General features: G+C 43.5%; 1 protein-coding gene and 1 long non-coding RNA gene across 5 annotated transcripts in view; one reads left to right on the top strand and one right to left on the bottom strand.

Moving 5' to 3' along the window:
• The window catches only part of NRK (Nik related kinase), a 204,078-nt gene that overhangs the window by 16,606 nt on the left and 171,841 nt on the right, over positions 1-15,631 (bottom strand). For all 3 annotated transcript variants that reach the window (XM_072123361.1, XM_072123362.1, XM_072123360.1), the window contains exon 30: positions 15,270-15,429. In XM_072123361.1, the coding sequence (XP_071979462.1) occupies positions 15,270-15,429 (160 nt within the window). The remainder of the gene's footprint in view (positions 1-15,269; positions 15,430-15,631) is intronic.
• The window catches only part of LOC140076706 (uncharacterized), a 47,656-nt gene continuing 34,744 nt past the window's right edge, over positions 2,720-15,631 (top strand). The window contains exons 1-2 of one of the 2 annotated variants that reach the window (XR_011849637.1): positions 2,720-2,857; positions 3,324-3,404. This is a non-coding gene — a long non-coding RNA (uncharacterized lncRNA). Of the gene's footprint in view, positions 2,858-2,890; positions 3,174-3,323; positions 3,405-15,631 lie in introns of those variants that run through there. The other variant, XR_011849638.1, reaches the window with a different exon arrangement.

Genomic DNA, 15,631 nt, shown 5'->3' on the forward strand with positions numbered 1-15,631 from the left:
AAATATTTAGATACAGTATTATAATAATTAGGGGCCTATAAAATTTACTCTCCAAAAGGGCACATTCAGATGAGTGTTTTTGATTTCAGTATACTATCAGTATTTTCTGCAGATAGCATAATAACCCATTCCTTTCTAAGTCTTTTCACATGTTTTACTGGATTTACAAAAAAATGTAACATTTTTTTCTCACAGATAACCAACTGGAAAGGAGACAAAGTGGATTAGGAACCAGGGGCAGATTAAAACTGTCATGAGTCGTGGGCTGTATGAATATTCTTACATACGGTATGACTTGGGGAAACTTCTTGGGGAATGGAGGACACGTCCCTTCTGCCTGCTTTCAATCTGCAGTTTTAGGTCCTTTTGATGGCCTTCAAATGCCTTGAAATGGCTCCAATGAACATGTGTATGGAGAGCAGGAACAAATGTATAAGGGTGTCATGGGTAAAAAAATCGGATGCAGATACAATATGGAATGAACACAGCTATAACCCATTCACATTTTATTGCTGCAAAAATTTTCATTAATTTAATTAATTAAATTGATACTTTTCATTAAATAAATTAATGAAATTTTTTGCGGCAATAAAATGTGAATGTGTATATCTGTGTTTATTCCATATTGTATCTGTATTCAGTTTTTCAGATCTATGTGTCATCCCTTTATTACAAATCCTGAAAAAAAATCAGATGGATTCCTAACAGTAGTGGGTTATAATAAAGGCAGTTTGGGCGGTAGCTTGGGACCCAAGCCTTCTAAGGGGCCCATGTCCACCCAAACCACATACCGAATTTTGTACTCCGAAGGACCTTTACCTATATGCCATAAAGAGGTAAATGGCAAACCAGTGGGAACCATATCCATTGCAAGAACATGGGTCCCCTTATCCATATTATTTTTTTTAAGCCAGCTGGTGATGTCCACCGAACACGATCATCAGGATGGCCATAGCATTGAGGTGGGAGATATATATATATATATATATATATATATATATATATATATATATATATATTCAATTAAAAAGTGTAAATATACCTTCAACCGGACATTTTAGCATTATACCTGCTGTAGATACATGTTCGGGCACACAATATGTATCTTGTGATCATTGACTAAATAACATTGGGATTTGTAGAGATAGACTGTCCTGCCATATAAAAGAAAATCAAAATCCGAAACCTGTCCTGCTAATCCGCTAATGTATCCTTACAAATTGATTGGATAAAATGAAAGACTCTTGGTGTCCATAGGAGATTACAGCTGGCTGTAAATGCTGATAAAACAAGTCCTGTGTATAGACTCCTACAGCTGACAAGATAGTAAAAACATGCCGGCCTTCCTGACTGATATGGAAAAAATGGTTGCCAACGGCGGGCAGAAGGTTGAAAGCGATTAAGGTATTGATTACCATTAGGCATCATCTCTAAGGGAAAGACTAAATATTGACAGTATAAACAGCCTCTTGCCGTCTTGAAAGAAGCTTTTAACACGGATCTTTCTTGTTTACATTGGTGAAACGGTTACATCGACAAATGTTCTTCTCAATGGTCGTAATCCTGCTCATAGGCAGCCGGTATTGTAACTTGTCTGCATGTGAAGTCAAAGGAGTTGTCTCATCAAAATCCAAAAACAGGGATTATTGACAGATCAGTGCAAAGGCTACAGTGTGGGCCCCCATCCCCTGAGTAAAAGCCTAATATACAAGATAAGAACACAGGTCATATTCTGTATCCTTAAATGCAGGATATGACTTGTAGTCCCCTGCCTGTGCATTGGTAAGAAAAGTACATAAAGAACAAAGAAAAAGAGGATGCGTACAAGTAATCAAGTAATTTTATTGAGCAACAAAAAATAGAATATTAAAAACAATTAAAAACACAAATCCTACGGCCATCTTCAAAAAAAAGATAGATCGTCTACTTGCATCTGCGGCACAAGTGGGCATCATAAACAAGAGTGAATTTAAATTTCTAACAGTCGAGCATCCGATAATTCCCACCTTTTACATGCTCCCTAAAGTGCATAAATCACTTACTGCACCACCGGGCCGCCCCATAGTCTCTGGCATAGGCAGCCTCAATGAAAAATTATTGATTTCAGGTTGCCATCCTTTGTTCGGGACACCACGCGTTTAATTCAGAGACTACAGGATGTTTGAACTTCAGAGAACCTCCTCTTTGTGACGCTAGACGTCGAAGCACTCTACACAATAATCGAACATAAGGTAGGCTTGGAAGCGGTGGCTTTCTTCCTGGATAGACAGTGGTCATGCAACAGAAGACACAATTCTTTTATCTTAGATTTACTCCACATCATCCTACACCAAAACTACTTCGTGTTTGACCATACATTCTATAGGCAGGTTTCGGGTATGGCCATGGGGGCCTGTTGCACCCCCTCCTACGCGAACCTGTTTCTAGGATGGTGGGAGGAAAGGGTTGTCTATGTATCAGACATGTTCAATCTCTATGTAGCGGGCTGGTACAGCTACATAGATCATGTGCTCCTATTGTGGACAGGCACAACACTTGAATGTGAACAGTTCCTTAAGAACCTTAATGACAACCCGTGGCATATACATCTCACATCCTATTTCTCCACCTCTGCTGTTGATTTTTTGATGTTACCATCCACCACACATACCCAGCCTTAACTACCACACTGTTCCAGAAAGAGACGGCTACTAACAATTTACTTCATTTTTCTAGTTTTCACACTCAACACCTTAAAACAGGTGTACCAACTGGCCAATTTTTAAGAGTGAAACGCAATTGTAGCTCAGATTCAGAATTTAGAGCCCATGCACTGGATTTGACAAACAGACTCAAGAACCGTGGTTATCCCAAAAAGGTAATTTCCAAAGCCTTTACATGGGCACGTGACAGCAACCGCAGTGATCTCCTCACTACAAGGGTTCGGGAGAAGGACACAAAACCACGGTTAGTGACCACATTCAATAATCAATGGTCTGATATTTACCAGATTCTCACAAAAAACTGGGAAATTCTGATGAGCGATTCACGTCTATCCCATATAATTTCGAACAAACCACAATTAACGGCTAGACGTGCAAGGAACCTTCGTGACATCTTGACCTCCAGCCACTTCAAACAACCTGGCACCACACTCGGAAGAGGCACCCGTCTACAGGGCTCATACCCTTGTGGTGAGTGTACTGTGTGCCCATGGATAATCTGTACGAAACAACTAGAGGACCCCAACAGTCGGGTTTCTCACCCAATAAAGCAATTTATTAATTGCAAATCTAAAGGTGTCATCTATGTTCTTTTGTGTCCTTGTCCTCTCATCTATGTAGGTCAAACCACCCAAGAAATGAGAAAAAGGTTCCAACAGCATTTGTCTAACGTCAACAAAGCTGCATCGGATCTACAAAAAGGTAAACCCCTAACATCGGTAGCTGCGCTTTTCCTCCACTGTCATGGAGGGAATTCCAGAGATCTGAGAGTTATCGGTCTGGAAAAGATTCTATCTAACTCAAGGGGTGGAAACATCACCTCATTGTTATTGCAGAGGGAATCCAAATGGATTTACACTCTTGACTGCGTATCTCCTAAGGGCCTCAGTGAGGCCTTATTGTTTACAGTTTTTTATAAAAAATCATAAATTATCTATGGCACACCCCTTCTTTCAGAGCTATATACGGCATTTCATATCTTTAGCCACCCACCTTTACTCCTTCACATTCTGGACCCCCTCGGCTTGCTTTTTTTCGGGCCCTCCTAGTTTTTACGCTTGCTCACGTTCTCTTCATTTTTTTTTCTCATTCACACACCCTCACCCTCACTCCCAAGCTTCAGGCTTCCTACCTTACTTCATTTTTCATTTTCATGGCACATCCTCACAACTCACTGTGGCACATATTCTCATCTCTAATACATTATTATTGTAACATTCTAAATTTTTTCTTAATATATTTCTTCACTTAGAATGAGACCCTGCAATGTGTTCTTCCCTAACAGTACATTAACTCATCATACCCTCTGCAGTCCTGATGATTCTCGTTGGCTCCGAAGATTCCTTGATCATCGGTTTCCAGTGTTTTATACTGATCTCTTCTGAATCCATATTGGCTGATCTACCCTCTTGAAGGTTGAATGTTTGTCTTCTGCCTTTATTCCCAAGATGCTCTATATACGCATCTTTATGTATTTTTCATGTACATTCCTAATTGTATCTCTAAGTCCACAAAGCTTCCTCCACTGCTGTTTCCTCAGTAGTTTTGCAAACCATACTGTGAGTTATCATGCTTGAAAGGACCAACTATAACTTTAAAAATTGAATTTTTATTATTTTTTGTGTTCTATGACCAATACAATGAGCAGAACTTTTGCATGCTATATCAGCAGCACACTTATTATATTCATAATATACAATACCTTTCTACTCGCCTTCTTTTGCGTGCGGTGTCAGCCTTGGTGTGGCTCCGTGGACCTCAAAACCTATACCCTTTATATACATACCCTATACACCGGCATGAAGTTTCTTTTGTAAGTCCACCATTTATATACATGGATGTGGGGAACTTTGGTGGCATTCGCTCCCTATTATCTTGTAGAAACAGTACTGTGCTGTGTTGTGCCCATATACATGATAGAAGTAGTGGTAATGTGTCAATACTATATATGCAGAGTAGGAGTATACAGAACAAGTACACTGATGGACTGTGCAACTGCACATAAATTTACCTGCCCCATAAAAGTGCAAATAGAGTTAATGTTGAGACTGTCAGGGGCCCCATGGATGGAGCAGCCCTGATCTTAGGATATTCCACACAACTGTGATATTCCAAATAGATTATAGTACAGGCAGTTCCCTACTTAAGAACACTCAACTTACATACGACCCCTAGTTACAAACGGACCTCTGGATATTGGTAATTTATTGTATTTAGTCCTAGGCTACAATAATCAGCTGTAACAGTTATCAAATGTGTCTGTAATGAAGCTTTATTGTTAATATTGTTTCTTATGATAACCCAACATTTTTGAAATCCAATTGTCACAGAGACCAAAAAAGTTCTGTCTGGGATTACAATGATAAAATATACAGTTCCGACTTACATACAAATTCAACTTAAGAACAAACCTACAGACCCTATCTTGTATGTAACCCGGGGACTGCCTGTATTGCACCTCCACCCAGGTACACATCACACAGGTGCAGGGCTTTCAAGACTAGACCACCCAGTAAGTTGTCATCAGAGGTAAAATAACATATTAAGAATAATTAGAAATGAGTTCTAGGTACATAATTATATGTCAAATTACATGGTATTAAGTTATGATTATATGTTAAATTACATGAGGCCAAGCCAAGAAGATTTTTTGTGATATGAATCTTTAAAGCTAGTCTTGTTAATCTCAAACACTGTAATATGTAGAAGATGAATCAAATGTATACTGATGTTTAATATATACACTTCTGTAATACTATACACAGAGTGGACCATGCACAACCACCAAAACAAGGTAAATGTCAGCACACAAAGCAAGCTATAAAATATTCAAAGAGAAAAAGAGGTGTGCCAATAGACAAAATTATGTAAAAAAGTGATAAATCTTTATTTCAACAATAGAAAAACTCCATCCATGAAGGACAAGTTAAAAACAATTAAAAAACATACATGAGTCAAAATGTTTGGCACAACTAGGTAAGGTTTACCAAACAAACACCTCCTCCATACAGTGGGTTGTCCCACTGTCTTTCATAGCTGATATTTTTTGTGTAAGGAAAAGTTATACAATTTTCCAGTATACTTTCTGTATCAATTCCTCACCATTTTCTAGATCTCTGCTTGCTCCGCTTCTACAGAAAGCTTGTCAGTTTACTTCCAGTGGATATATTCTGTCCATGGTGATGTGATGGGCATGCAGGTCCATAAGCTGTTATTATTACACTCCTATTACTCTCAGTGATAACCGCTCGTGCACCTGCGTGTCCATCACATCACCATGGACCGATTCCATCCATGGAAAGTGAATAGAGAAGCTTCCTATAGAAGTACAACAAGCAGTGATCTAAAAAACATGAGCCATTGATACAGAAAGTATATTGAAAAATTGCATAACTTTTCATTCCACAAATTATATCAATTCTTTACTGAAAGTGGCCAACCCCTTTAAGACTAAAATAATCTCCCACACAGTTGATAATGGAAAGATTACATTTTTTTTCATCTAACGTTAAACAATTTTTAAATTACTGAGACTCCAATGACCTATAAATTGTCTAATGCCGTAGCATTAGATACATATATAATTAATAGATTCACTGTAGAGAAAAAAATTAAATATGCCTTTGATACGATCAATTAAGGAACACAGTTGTTAAAGTAATGAGCATTGTTTAATTAGAAGGGGCGACTTGTGTGTGATATCCTAATGACAGTCAAAGCTTTTCTATTTCATTGTGCCATGTATCACAATTCATTTGCTGCCCTCTCTTACACAAAGTTCTGAAGGTCATATTACGGCCTGTGCAAACTAATTAAAGTGAGAAGTCCCCTACTGTTAGACATCACATGACATCATAGTTATAATGCAACAGTTATAATTGAAGCCTTTGGTTGTGTTGGGTGTGCTGATAGCTTTTTGTCTAAAGAAATTCAAGGACAAGAAATGAACATTTTGATAAAAATGTCAAAAATTTTTTTGCAACTATTGCTAATTACAGTGATCACAGTAATGCCGGTTTTGAGATAAGGTAATCTATGTTCCTATGACAACTATCTAATCCAAATTTTCCATTCAAAATATAGCTACATGGCAACTTTGATCACACTAGAGCCATGCTGCTTTAATAAAGGGTTCACACTGTGACTTACTGCAACATTAAAGGAGTTATCCGAGATTAATAAATAACTTCGGGCCTAAATGGGGTGAGCTTTTACAAAATATTAAAGGTGTGCTCACCTCCTCCATCACTGCTGATGTGTCACGCCGCGGTCCGTCCTATCCATGCCCCATGGAAGCTGGGCTCCGGGAGCTTCCGGCCGGCCGGGGTGGTTGGTCACTCCCATCTAACACCATATCCCAGCACTTACAACGCTGAGAGATAGGGACAGATGGGAGTGGCTGGCCACCTCGGCCAGCCGGAAGCTCCTGAGACGCAGCTTCCGTGCACCTGTAAACAAACAGGGGCAGGGACCAGACAGACTGCAACACGGGACATCAGTAGCGACAGAGGAGATGAGTACACATTTATTTTTTTTTTAAAAAGCCCGCCCTAGCCCGTCCCTAAGTTATTTATTAATCTTGGATAACCCCTTTAAAGTAACTGAAATTGAAGTAGTTTTAGATTATTGGCAGCTATTGTGTAAGTGGGGTCACAATGCAATGCAGGCGCAATGTAGCCCAGGCCTAACATGCAGAACGCATCAAATTCATTTCTGGTGCTCCTGGTACCTGCGCAATGTTTCTAGGAAGAAACCGCAGGTCAATAAGGACTTATGGCTGGTATCCTTAATCACTATGGTTCTTCAAAACCATATATGAATAAGGGAATATGAAAATATTCTGTAACTCTGCCTCCGATTCTTATAATGGCATAACTAGGAAATGCTAAACTCCACTGTAAAGTTGTGGTTTCTAGTTAAGTATGACTAGTTTGAGCTACCTGCTAGCAATAGCAACCCCTATGCCTGCTTTTAGCACACCCTTGTGTGCTAAACAACTTATTATTAAGATTATGCCTCCCTCACTATATACTTATGTTCACTAATACATATATTGTCACATTATGACAAACAATTATATCATGCTATGCTGAGGCATTATAGGACTTAAAGGAAAGCAGAAATAAAAGATGATGGCAAACTCTGAAACAGAAGCGTATTACAGAAATAAGTGTAAAATGTTGTAAAAAATCAGATGGTCTAATGCATAAATTTTTCCAGGGCCAGTCCTTATTCTTACCCGTTTTTAGTTACGGTATGTTGAATGATTTCCAGCATTGGACTAGATTATTTCAGTTGCACTAATACTAAGTGTTTTATAGAGTTATATAAATAATGGATCAGATTGATCTGTCTGCCTATGACAGAATGCTTTGCCCCACACTTTTATAGCTAACATGACAAAAGGTATGTTTCTTCAGAAACAGGGCTATACCTTTGTAGGGAAAGGGGCATGAACTAAGCCAACTAATTATTAAGGATTATCATTAGAGATGAGCGAGCACTAAAATGCTCAGGTACTCGTTATTCGAGACGAACTTTTCCCGATGCTCGAGTGCTCGTCTCGAATAACGAGCCCCATTGAAGTCAATGGTAGACTCGAGCATTTTTCAAAGGGACCAAGGCTCTGCACAGGAAAGCTTGGCCAAACACCTGGGAACCTCAGAAAAGGATGGAAACACCACGGAAATGGACAGGAAACAGCAGGGGCAGCATGCATGGATGCCTCTGAGGCTGCTTAATCGCACCATTATGCCAAAATTATGGGCAACAGCATGGCCATGACAGAGTGACCGAATGAGGCTAGATAGCATCTAAAACATCCAATAATTGACCCTGACACTATAGGGGACGGCATGCAGAGGCAGCGGCAACAGTGGCAGGCTAGAGAGTCTCATGGCGACATACCCTAAATGGACTCAGGTTTCACCAAAGGAGGTGAAGTGATTTCCTATGTGAACAAAAGGTTGACGGTATATTTAGTCGATAACACAGCATGGTGGCGACATAGTGACCAAGTTCCATAACGTATCTGGTGAAACACCCGAAAAATGAGCCTGACACAGCTCTTTTGATAAGGGGACGACATGTGGAGGCAGCTATGGAGACGACATCCATGATTAAGAGCGACAGTATGGGGCATTCATATTGCGCTGCTATGATTGCAACTTCAGGTCTCCAGCATGGCGGCGACAGATGGGCCGAGTTCCACTATGTATCTGGTGAAACACCTGAAAATTCTGCCTGACACAGCTCGTTTGATAAGGGGATGATGTGCTCCATATCCTCTCGTGCTCCAGCGTCTGGGGTATAGAGAGTTGAAATGAGACATTGGTGGACGCTGTGGAGGATCGTGGAGGCAAAATGGACAGGAAACAGCAGGGGCAGCATGCATGGATGCCTCTGAGGCTGCCTAATCTTGGGATGGAGCTGGCGGTCCACTGCCAGGCGAGCTTTCGCCTGTCCAAGCCCCTGTCTCTCGGCTCCTCCCCACCCAAAATGGGCCTGGGGGCCAGAAGCGTTTACTTTGAAAAAATTATAATTTTCAAATCAGGCCGGGTCGTTTGAATATTTCACCTAGGAATAATGGAATAGCATAGTGGTTCTATTTTTAATTGTTTTTACGGAAATGGTTCCATGATTAAGAGCGACAGTATGGGGCATCCATATTGCGCTGCTATGATTGCAACTTCAGGTCTCCAGCATGGCGGCGACAGATGGGCCGAGTTCCACTATGTATCTGGTGAAACACCTGAAAATTCTGCCTGACACAGCTCGCAAGAAGCGCTGAAATAATATTGGTAAATGATAAAAGTTTATAAAAGTATATACTGGATTACACAGCAGGGTGGCGACAAAGTTAACAAGTTTGATGTGGAAGCCATGAAAACAACCCAAAATTCTGCCCGACACAGCTCGTTTGATAAGGGGACGATGTATGGAGGCAGCTATATGGACGACTTTTGGAGGCAGCTATGGCGATGACGTGTGGAGGTAGCTAAAAAGACGACATGTGGAGGCTGCTATGGAGACAATTTAATTTGGATAGTGCCTGTATGTGGCAGTCCAAAAAAGTTTTCAAACCAGAGGAGCAGGTAGGTGGTCCTCCAGAAAAATTAAATAGATTGAGTGCCTGTATGTGTCACTCCCAAAAATTGCTTAAAACAGAGGACCGGGTAGGTGGCCCTCCAGAAAAATTAAATACATAGAGTACTATAGCTAGAGCCAGTTGGCCCTGGCCAAAAATAGCCAGTTTCTTATGCTTTAGTGTACAAAGAGGAGGAGAAGGAGGACAATGAGGAGGAGGAGTGCATATATTATTCAGGTTCAGCTTCTTTCACCTGGTGGAGAATGAAAATCCGGAGAAATCCAGGCTTTATTCATCTTGATAAGCGTCAGCCTGTCAGCGCTGTCAGTCGACAGGCGTGTACGCTTATCGGTGATGATGCCACCAGCTGCACTGAAAACCCGCTCGGACAACACGCTAGCGGCAGGGCAGGCAAGAACCTCCAAGGCGTACAGCGCCAGTTCGTGCCACATGTCCAGCTTTGAAACCCAGTAGTTGTAGGGAGCTGTGTGATCATTTAGGACGATGGTATGGTCAGCTACGTACTCCCTCACCATCTTTCTGTAAAGATCAGCCCTACTCTGCCGAGACTGGGGACAGGTGACAGTGTCTTGCTGGGGTGACATAAAACTGGCAAAGGCCTTGTAAAGCGTACCCCTGCCAGTGCTGGAAAAGCTGCCTGCTCGCCTACTCTCCCTCGCTACTTGTCCCGCAGAAGTACGCCCTCTGCCGCTAGCGCTGTCAGAAGGGAAATACTGTTTCAGCTTGTGCACCAGGGCCTGCTGGTATTCATGCATTCTCACACTCCTTTCCTCTCCAGGGATGAGAGTGGAAAGATTTTGCTTGTACCGTGGGTCCAAGAGAGTGAATACCCAGTAATTGGTGCTGGAATAAATTCTTTGAACGCGAGGGTCACGGGATAGGCAGCCTAGCATGAAATCTGCCATATGTGCCAGTGTCCCAACGCACAAGAATTCACTCCCCTCACTGGCCTGACTGCCCATTTCCTCCTCCTCCAGCTCCTCCAACTCCTCTTCTTCTGCCCATACACGCTGAACAGTGAAGGACTGAACAATGGTCCCCTCTTCTGTCTCGCCAACATTCTCCTCCTCTTCCTCCTCATCCTCCTCCACCTCCTCCGATATGCGCTGAGAAACAGACCTAAGGGTGCTTTGGCTATCAACAAGGGAATCTTCTTCCCCCGTCTCTTGTGACGAGCGCAAAGCTTCCGACTTCATGCTGACCAGAGAGTTTTTCAACAGGCCAAGCAGCGGGATGTGAGGCTGATGATGGCGGCATCGCCACTGACCATCTGTGTTGACTCCTCAAAGTTCTCAGCACCTGACAGATATCAGACATCCACGTCCACTCCTCATTGTAGACTTGAGGAAGCTGACTGACCTGGCTACCAGTTCTGGTGGAAGTTGACATCTGGCAGTCTACAATCGCTGTGCGCTGCTGGTAAACTCTGGATAACATGGTTAATGTTGAATTCCACCTCGTGGGCACGTCGCACAACAGTCGGTGAGCGGGCAGTTGGAGGCGGCGCTGCGCTGCCCTGAGAGTGGCAGCATCTGTGCTGGACTTCCTGAAATGCGCACAGATGCGGCGCACCTTCGTGAGCAAATCAGACAGATTGGGGTATGTCTTGAGGAAACGCTGAACTATGATATTTAACACATGGGCCAGGCATGGCACATGTGTCAGTCTGCCGAGTTGCAGAGCCGCCACCAGGTTACGGCCGTTGTCACACACAACCATGCCTGGCTTCAGGTTCAGCGGTGCCAGCCACAGATCAGTCTGCGCCGTGATGCCCTGTAATAGCTCTTGGGCGGTGTGCCTTTTATCGCCTAGGCTCAGCAGTTTGAGCACCGCCTGCTGTCGCTTAGCGATGGCACTGCTGCTGTGCCTAGAGCTACCGACTGATGGCGCCATGCCCACGGGTGGTAATTCGGAGGAGGAGGTGGAGGAGGGGTGGGAGGAGGAGGAGGCATAGTAGGCCTTTGAGACCTGGACAGAGGTAGGCCCCGCAATCCTCGGCGTCGGCAGTATATGAGCAGCCCCAGGGTCAGACTCGGTCCCAGCCTCCACCAAGTTAACCCAATGTGCCGTCAGCGATATATAGTGGCCCTGCCCGGCAGCACTCGTCCACGTGTCCGTGGTCAGGTGGACCTTGTCAGAAACGGCGTTGGTCAGGGCACTGATAATGTTCTCTGACACGTGCTTGTGCAGGGCTGGGACGGCACATCGGGAAAAGTAGCGGCGGTTGGGGACCGAATACCGAGGGGCGGCCGCCGCCATGAGGTTTTGAAAGGCCTTGGTCTCTACCAGCCTATAGGGCAGCATCTCCAGGCTAAGCAACTTGGAGATGTGGACGTTGAGGGCTTGGGCGTGTGGGTGGGTTGCGCTATACTTCCTTTTGCGCTCCAGCGCGTGGGGTATGGAGAGCTGAACGCTGGTGGATGCTGTGGAGGATCGTGGAGGCGAAGATGGGGTTTTCGCACGGGAGGTGTTTGGGCCGTGGTCCTGGGCAGGGGGCTGACTAGCAGATGACACAGGGGAAGGAGCAGTGGTGTGCCCGGCCGGAGGTGAACGGGCTTGGTGCCATTGAGTGGGGTGTTTAGCATTCATATGCCTGCGCATACTGGTGGTAGTTAAGCTAGTAGTGGTGGAACCCCTGCTGATCCTGGTTTGGCAAAGGTTGCACACCACAGTCCGTCGGTCATCCGGTGTTTCTTTAAAGAACCTCCAGACTTCTGAAAATCTAGCCCTCGCCACGGGAGCTTGACTACGGGCAACATTTGGCGCTGATGCACCAGCTCTGGCCCTGCCTCTCCGTCTGGCCCCACCACTGCCTCTTCCAACCTGTTCTGCTATAGGACTCGCCTCCATCTCAGAAGCACTGTGTTCACCCGGCCTCTCAACCCAGCTTGGGTCTGTCACCTCATCATCCTCCGATCCCTCAGTCTGCTCCCCCCTCGGACTTCCTGCCCTGATAACAACTTCACCACTGTCTGACAACCGTGTCTCCTCATCGTCCGACACCTCTTTACACACTTCTTCCACTACGTCAATAATGTCATCATCACCCACAGACTGCGACTGGTGGAAAACCTGGGCATCGGAAAATTGCTCAGCAGCAACCGGACAAGAGGTTTGTGACTGTGGGAAGGGTCCAGAAAACAGTTCCTCAGAGTATGCCGGTTCAAATGCCAAATTTTGCTGGGAGGGGGCAGACTGGGGGGAAGGAGGCTGAGGTGGAGGAGCTGGAGGAGTGCTGATTTCGGTGACATGGGTGGACTGCGTGGAAGACTGACTGGTGGACAAATGGCTAGAAGCATTGTCCCCAATCCACGACATCACCTCTTCGCACTGTTCTGGCCTCAACAGTGCTCTACCACGAGTCCCAGTAACTTGAGACATGATGAACCTAGGGAGTGCAGCTCTGCGGCGTTCCCCTGCTCCCTCATCAGCAGGTGGTGTCTCACCCCGCCCAGGACCACGGCCTCTGACCCCTGCAGTAGTTGGACGCCCACGTCCACGCCCTCTACCCCTCTCCCTCGGGTTAAACATTTTCCAAATTAAAGTGTAAACTTTTAATTTTTTTTTTTTTGTGTTTATTTTTTTTTTATTTTTTTTTTTTTTTAACAAAACGATGCTATCCTATCGCTATGGCTAGTTTCTAACCTACACTGACAGCACACAACTGGATTTTGTGCTGTGCCTGATGACTTTGAGCTATAAAATGAAATAAAGGTAAAAAAAAATAAATCAGCAGACTCTGCCTAATTCTAATCAAACCCCTAATAAATTGTCCCACTTCCGTGTTTGAGGTGGATATGCGTGTCACTAAGAGCTAAACACAACGGTCGCAGGTCTCCCAGCAAATTCCTCACAATATGGTACTAGCTGCACTACTAATGCCAGCAAGCCCAGCCACAAGCAAACAAAAAAAAAGGAAAATATAACGCTATTGTAGGCCTAAGTAAGCCGTTGGGGTTCTCCTATGGCTATTTTGTAGCCTACAATGAAAGCACACTGCTTTGCAAGATGAGTTTGAGCTATAAAATGAAATAAAGGTAAAAAAAAAAAAAAATCAGCAGACTCTGCCTAATTCTAATCAAACCCCTAATAAATTGTCCCACTTCGGTGTTTGAGGTGGATATGTGTGTCACTAAGAGCTAAACACAACGGTAGCAAGTCCCCCTGCAAATTCCTCACAATATGGTACTAGCTGCACTACTAGTGCCAGCAAGCCGAGCCACAAGCAAATAAAAAAAAAAATGTATAACGTTATTGTAGCCCTAAGAAGGACTGTTGGGTTCTTTAAGAATCACTCCTGCCTAACACTATTCTAATAGAACACCCTAACGCTTTCCCTGACCAGCAGCAGCTCTCTCCCTAGCGGCATCCAGACAGAGAATGATCCGAGCAGTGCGGGCAGGGGCTAGTCTATTCCAGGGTCACCTGATCTGGCCAGCCAACCACTGCTATCGACGTGTAAGGGTACCACGTCATGCTGGGTGGAGTGCAGAGTCTCCTGGCTTGTGATTGGCTCTGTTTCTGGCCGCCAAAAAGCAAAACGGCGGGAGATGCCATTTTCTCGAGCGGGCGAAGTATTCGTCCGAGCAACGAGCAGTTTCGAGTACGCTAATGCTCGAACGAGCATCAAGCTCGGACGAGTATGTTCGCTCATCTCTAATTATCATCCAACATCAGACACTTTCATAAATCTGGTGCAGCAGAAGTGTGTCTAGTTGTTATGCTGCTGTAATGAAACGGCTTGGATAAACCGGAAGGACAAACAAGGACAGCAAGCCCTAAGGATAAATTCCCTTCACAGCTGTCCCTACGTACAGGCCTACCCTAAGTGGTAGGTGACAACTTGTTGATGCTCCCTTCCTGCGCCAAAGTATAAACACTGAGACAAAGACTGGATAGTAAAAACATAGAAGAGTACATGACATATATGGGTCAGAACCAAGAGGACAAACCAGTTTAGAATCAATGGGCAAACTGGCTGGTCAGAAAACGGGGGAAACAGGAATACGAAATACATAAGTCATAAGTCAAGATAAATGCTAGCTATCTTCAAAAAGATTTATAGCAAGCTAGGAGGAAGTTCTTTTATAAAGTCATAATTTAATGAAATTATTGACCCCGAGATACTACAAAAGAGGAAAACACTTTCCCAGGGCTCATCTTCTTACTGTCCATACATAGAAAGAGGAGCCAGAAACTCCCTGTTGGCCTCTAGCCCATGATAAGAAAAGGAATGCAGAATACTTAGTTTAAGATGAGATTAAATATTACGATGGATTCATACAAAAGTCTGTAAAAAGCAGCAATATGAATGTCGGGAGGGCTGACCAAAGTCACCATTACTGAATTGTGCAGAGCTTGGCCTTCCATGTAATCTCTGTTATGGTATCATAAAAGTCGTTTTTGCTATTTTACAGAGTTACTTACAATAAAACACAAAATAATCATCTCATACTCACCAACAGATGCCGGCATTTCACCCCACTGTAAAACAGTTTCCTTTGTAAAGTGTCCGTATGTATCAATGTAAACGCCTTCATCTTCATAACTCAGCAGGAGCTCCATGCCGTTCGTGTTGGGGAGAATGATAATGGCGTGTGGGTGGATATTTCCCTGGATCTAAAATCATAAACATACTTCACAATAAGTATATTCCAAAAATGCAGAATATACACATAATACATATAGAAAATACACAAAAAATGCACACAAGAATGCAAAGATTAATAATATATAACAACAGGCTAAGTGTATATACTTTTGTTGCATACCTATGTATATCTATATTATAACCAGACAATAAAGTGCTCTATATACTTTC

This window comes from Engystomops pustulosus, chromosome 9 (genome assembly GCF_040894005.1).
Source record: "Engystomops pustulosus chromosome 9, aEngPut4.maternal, whole genome shotgun sequence".
NCBI lineage: Eukaryota > Metazoa > Chordata > Amphibia > Anura > Leptodactylidae > Engystomops > Engystomops pustulosus.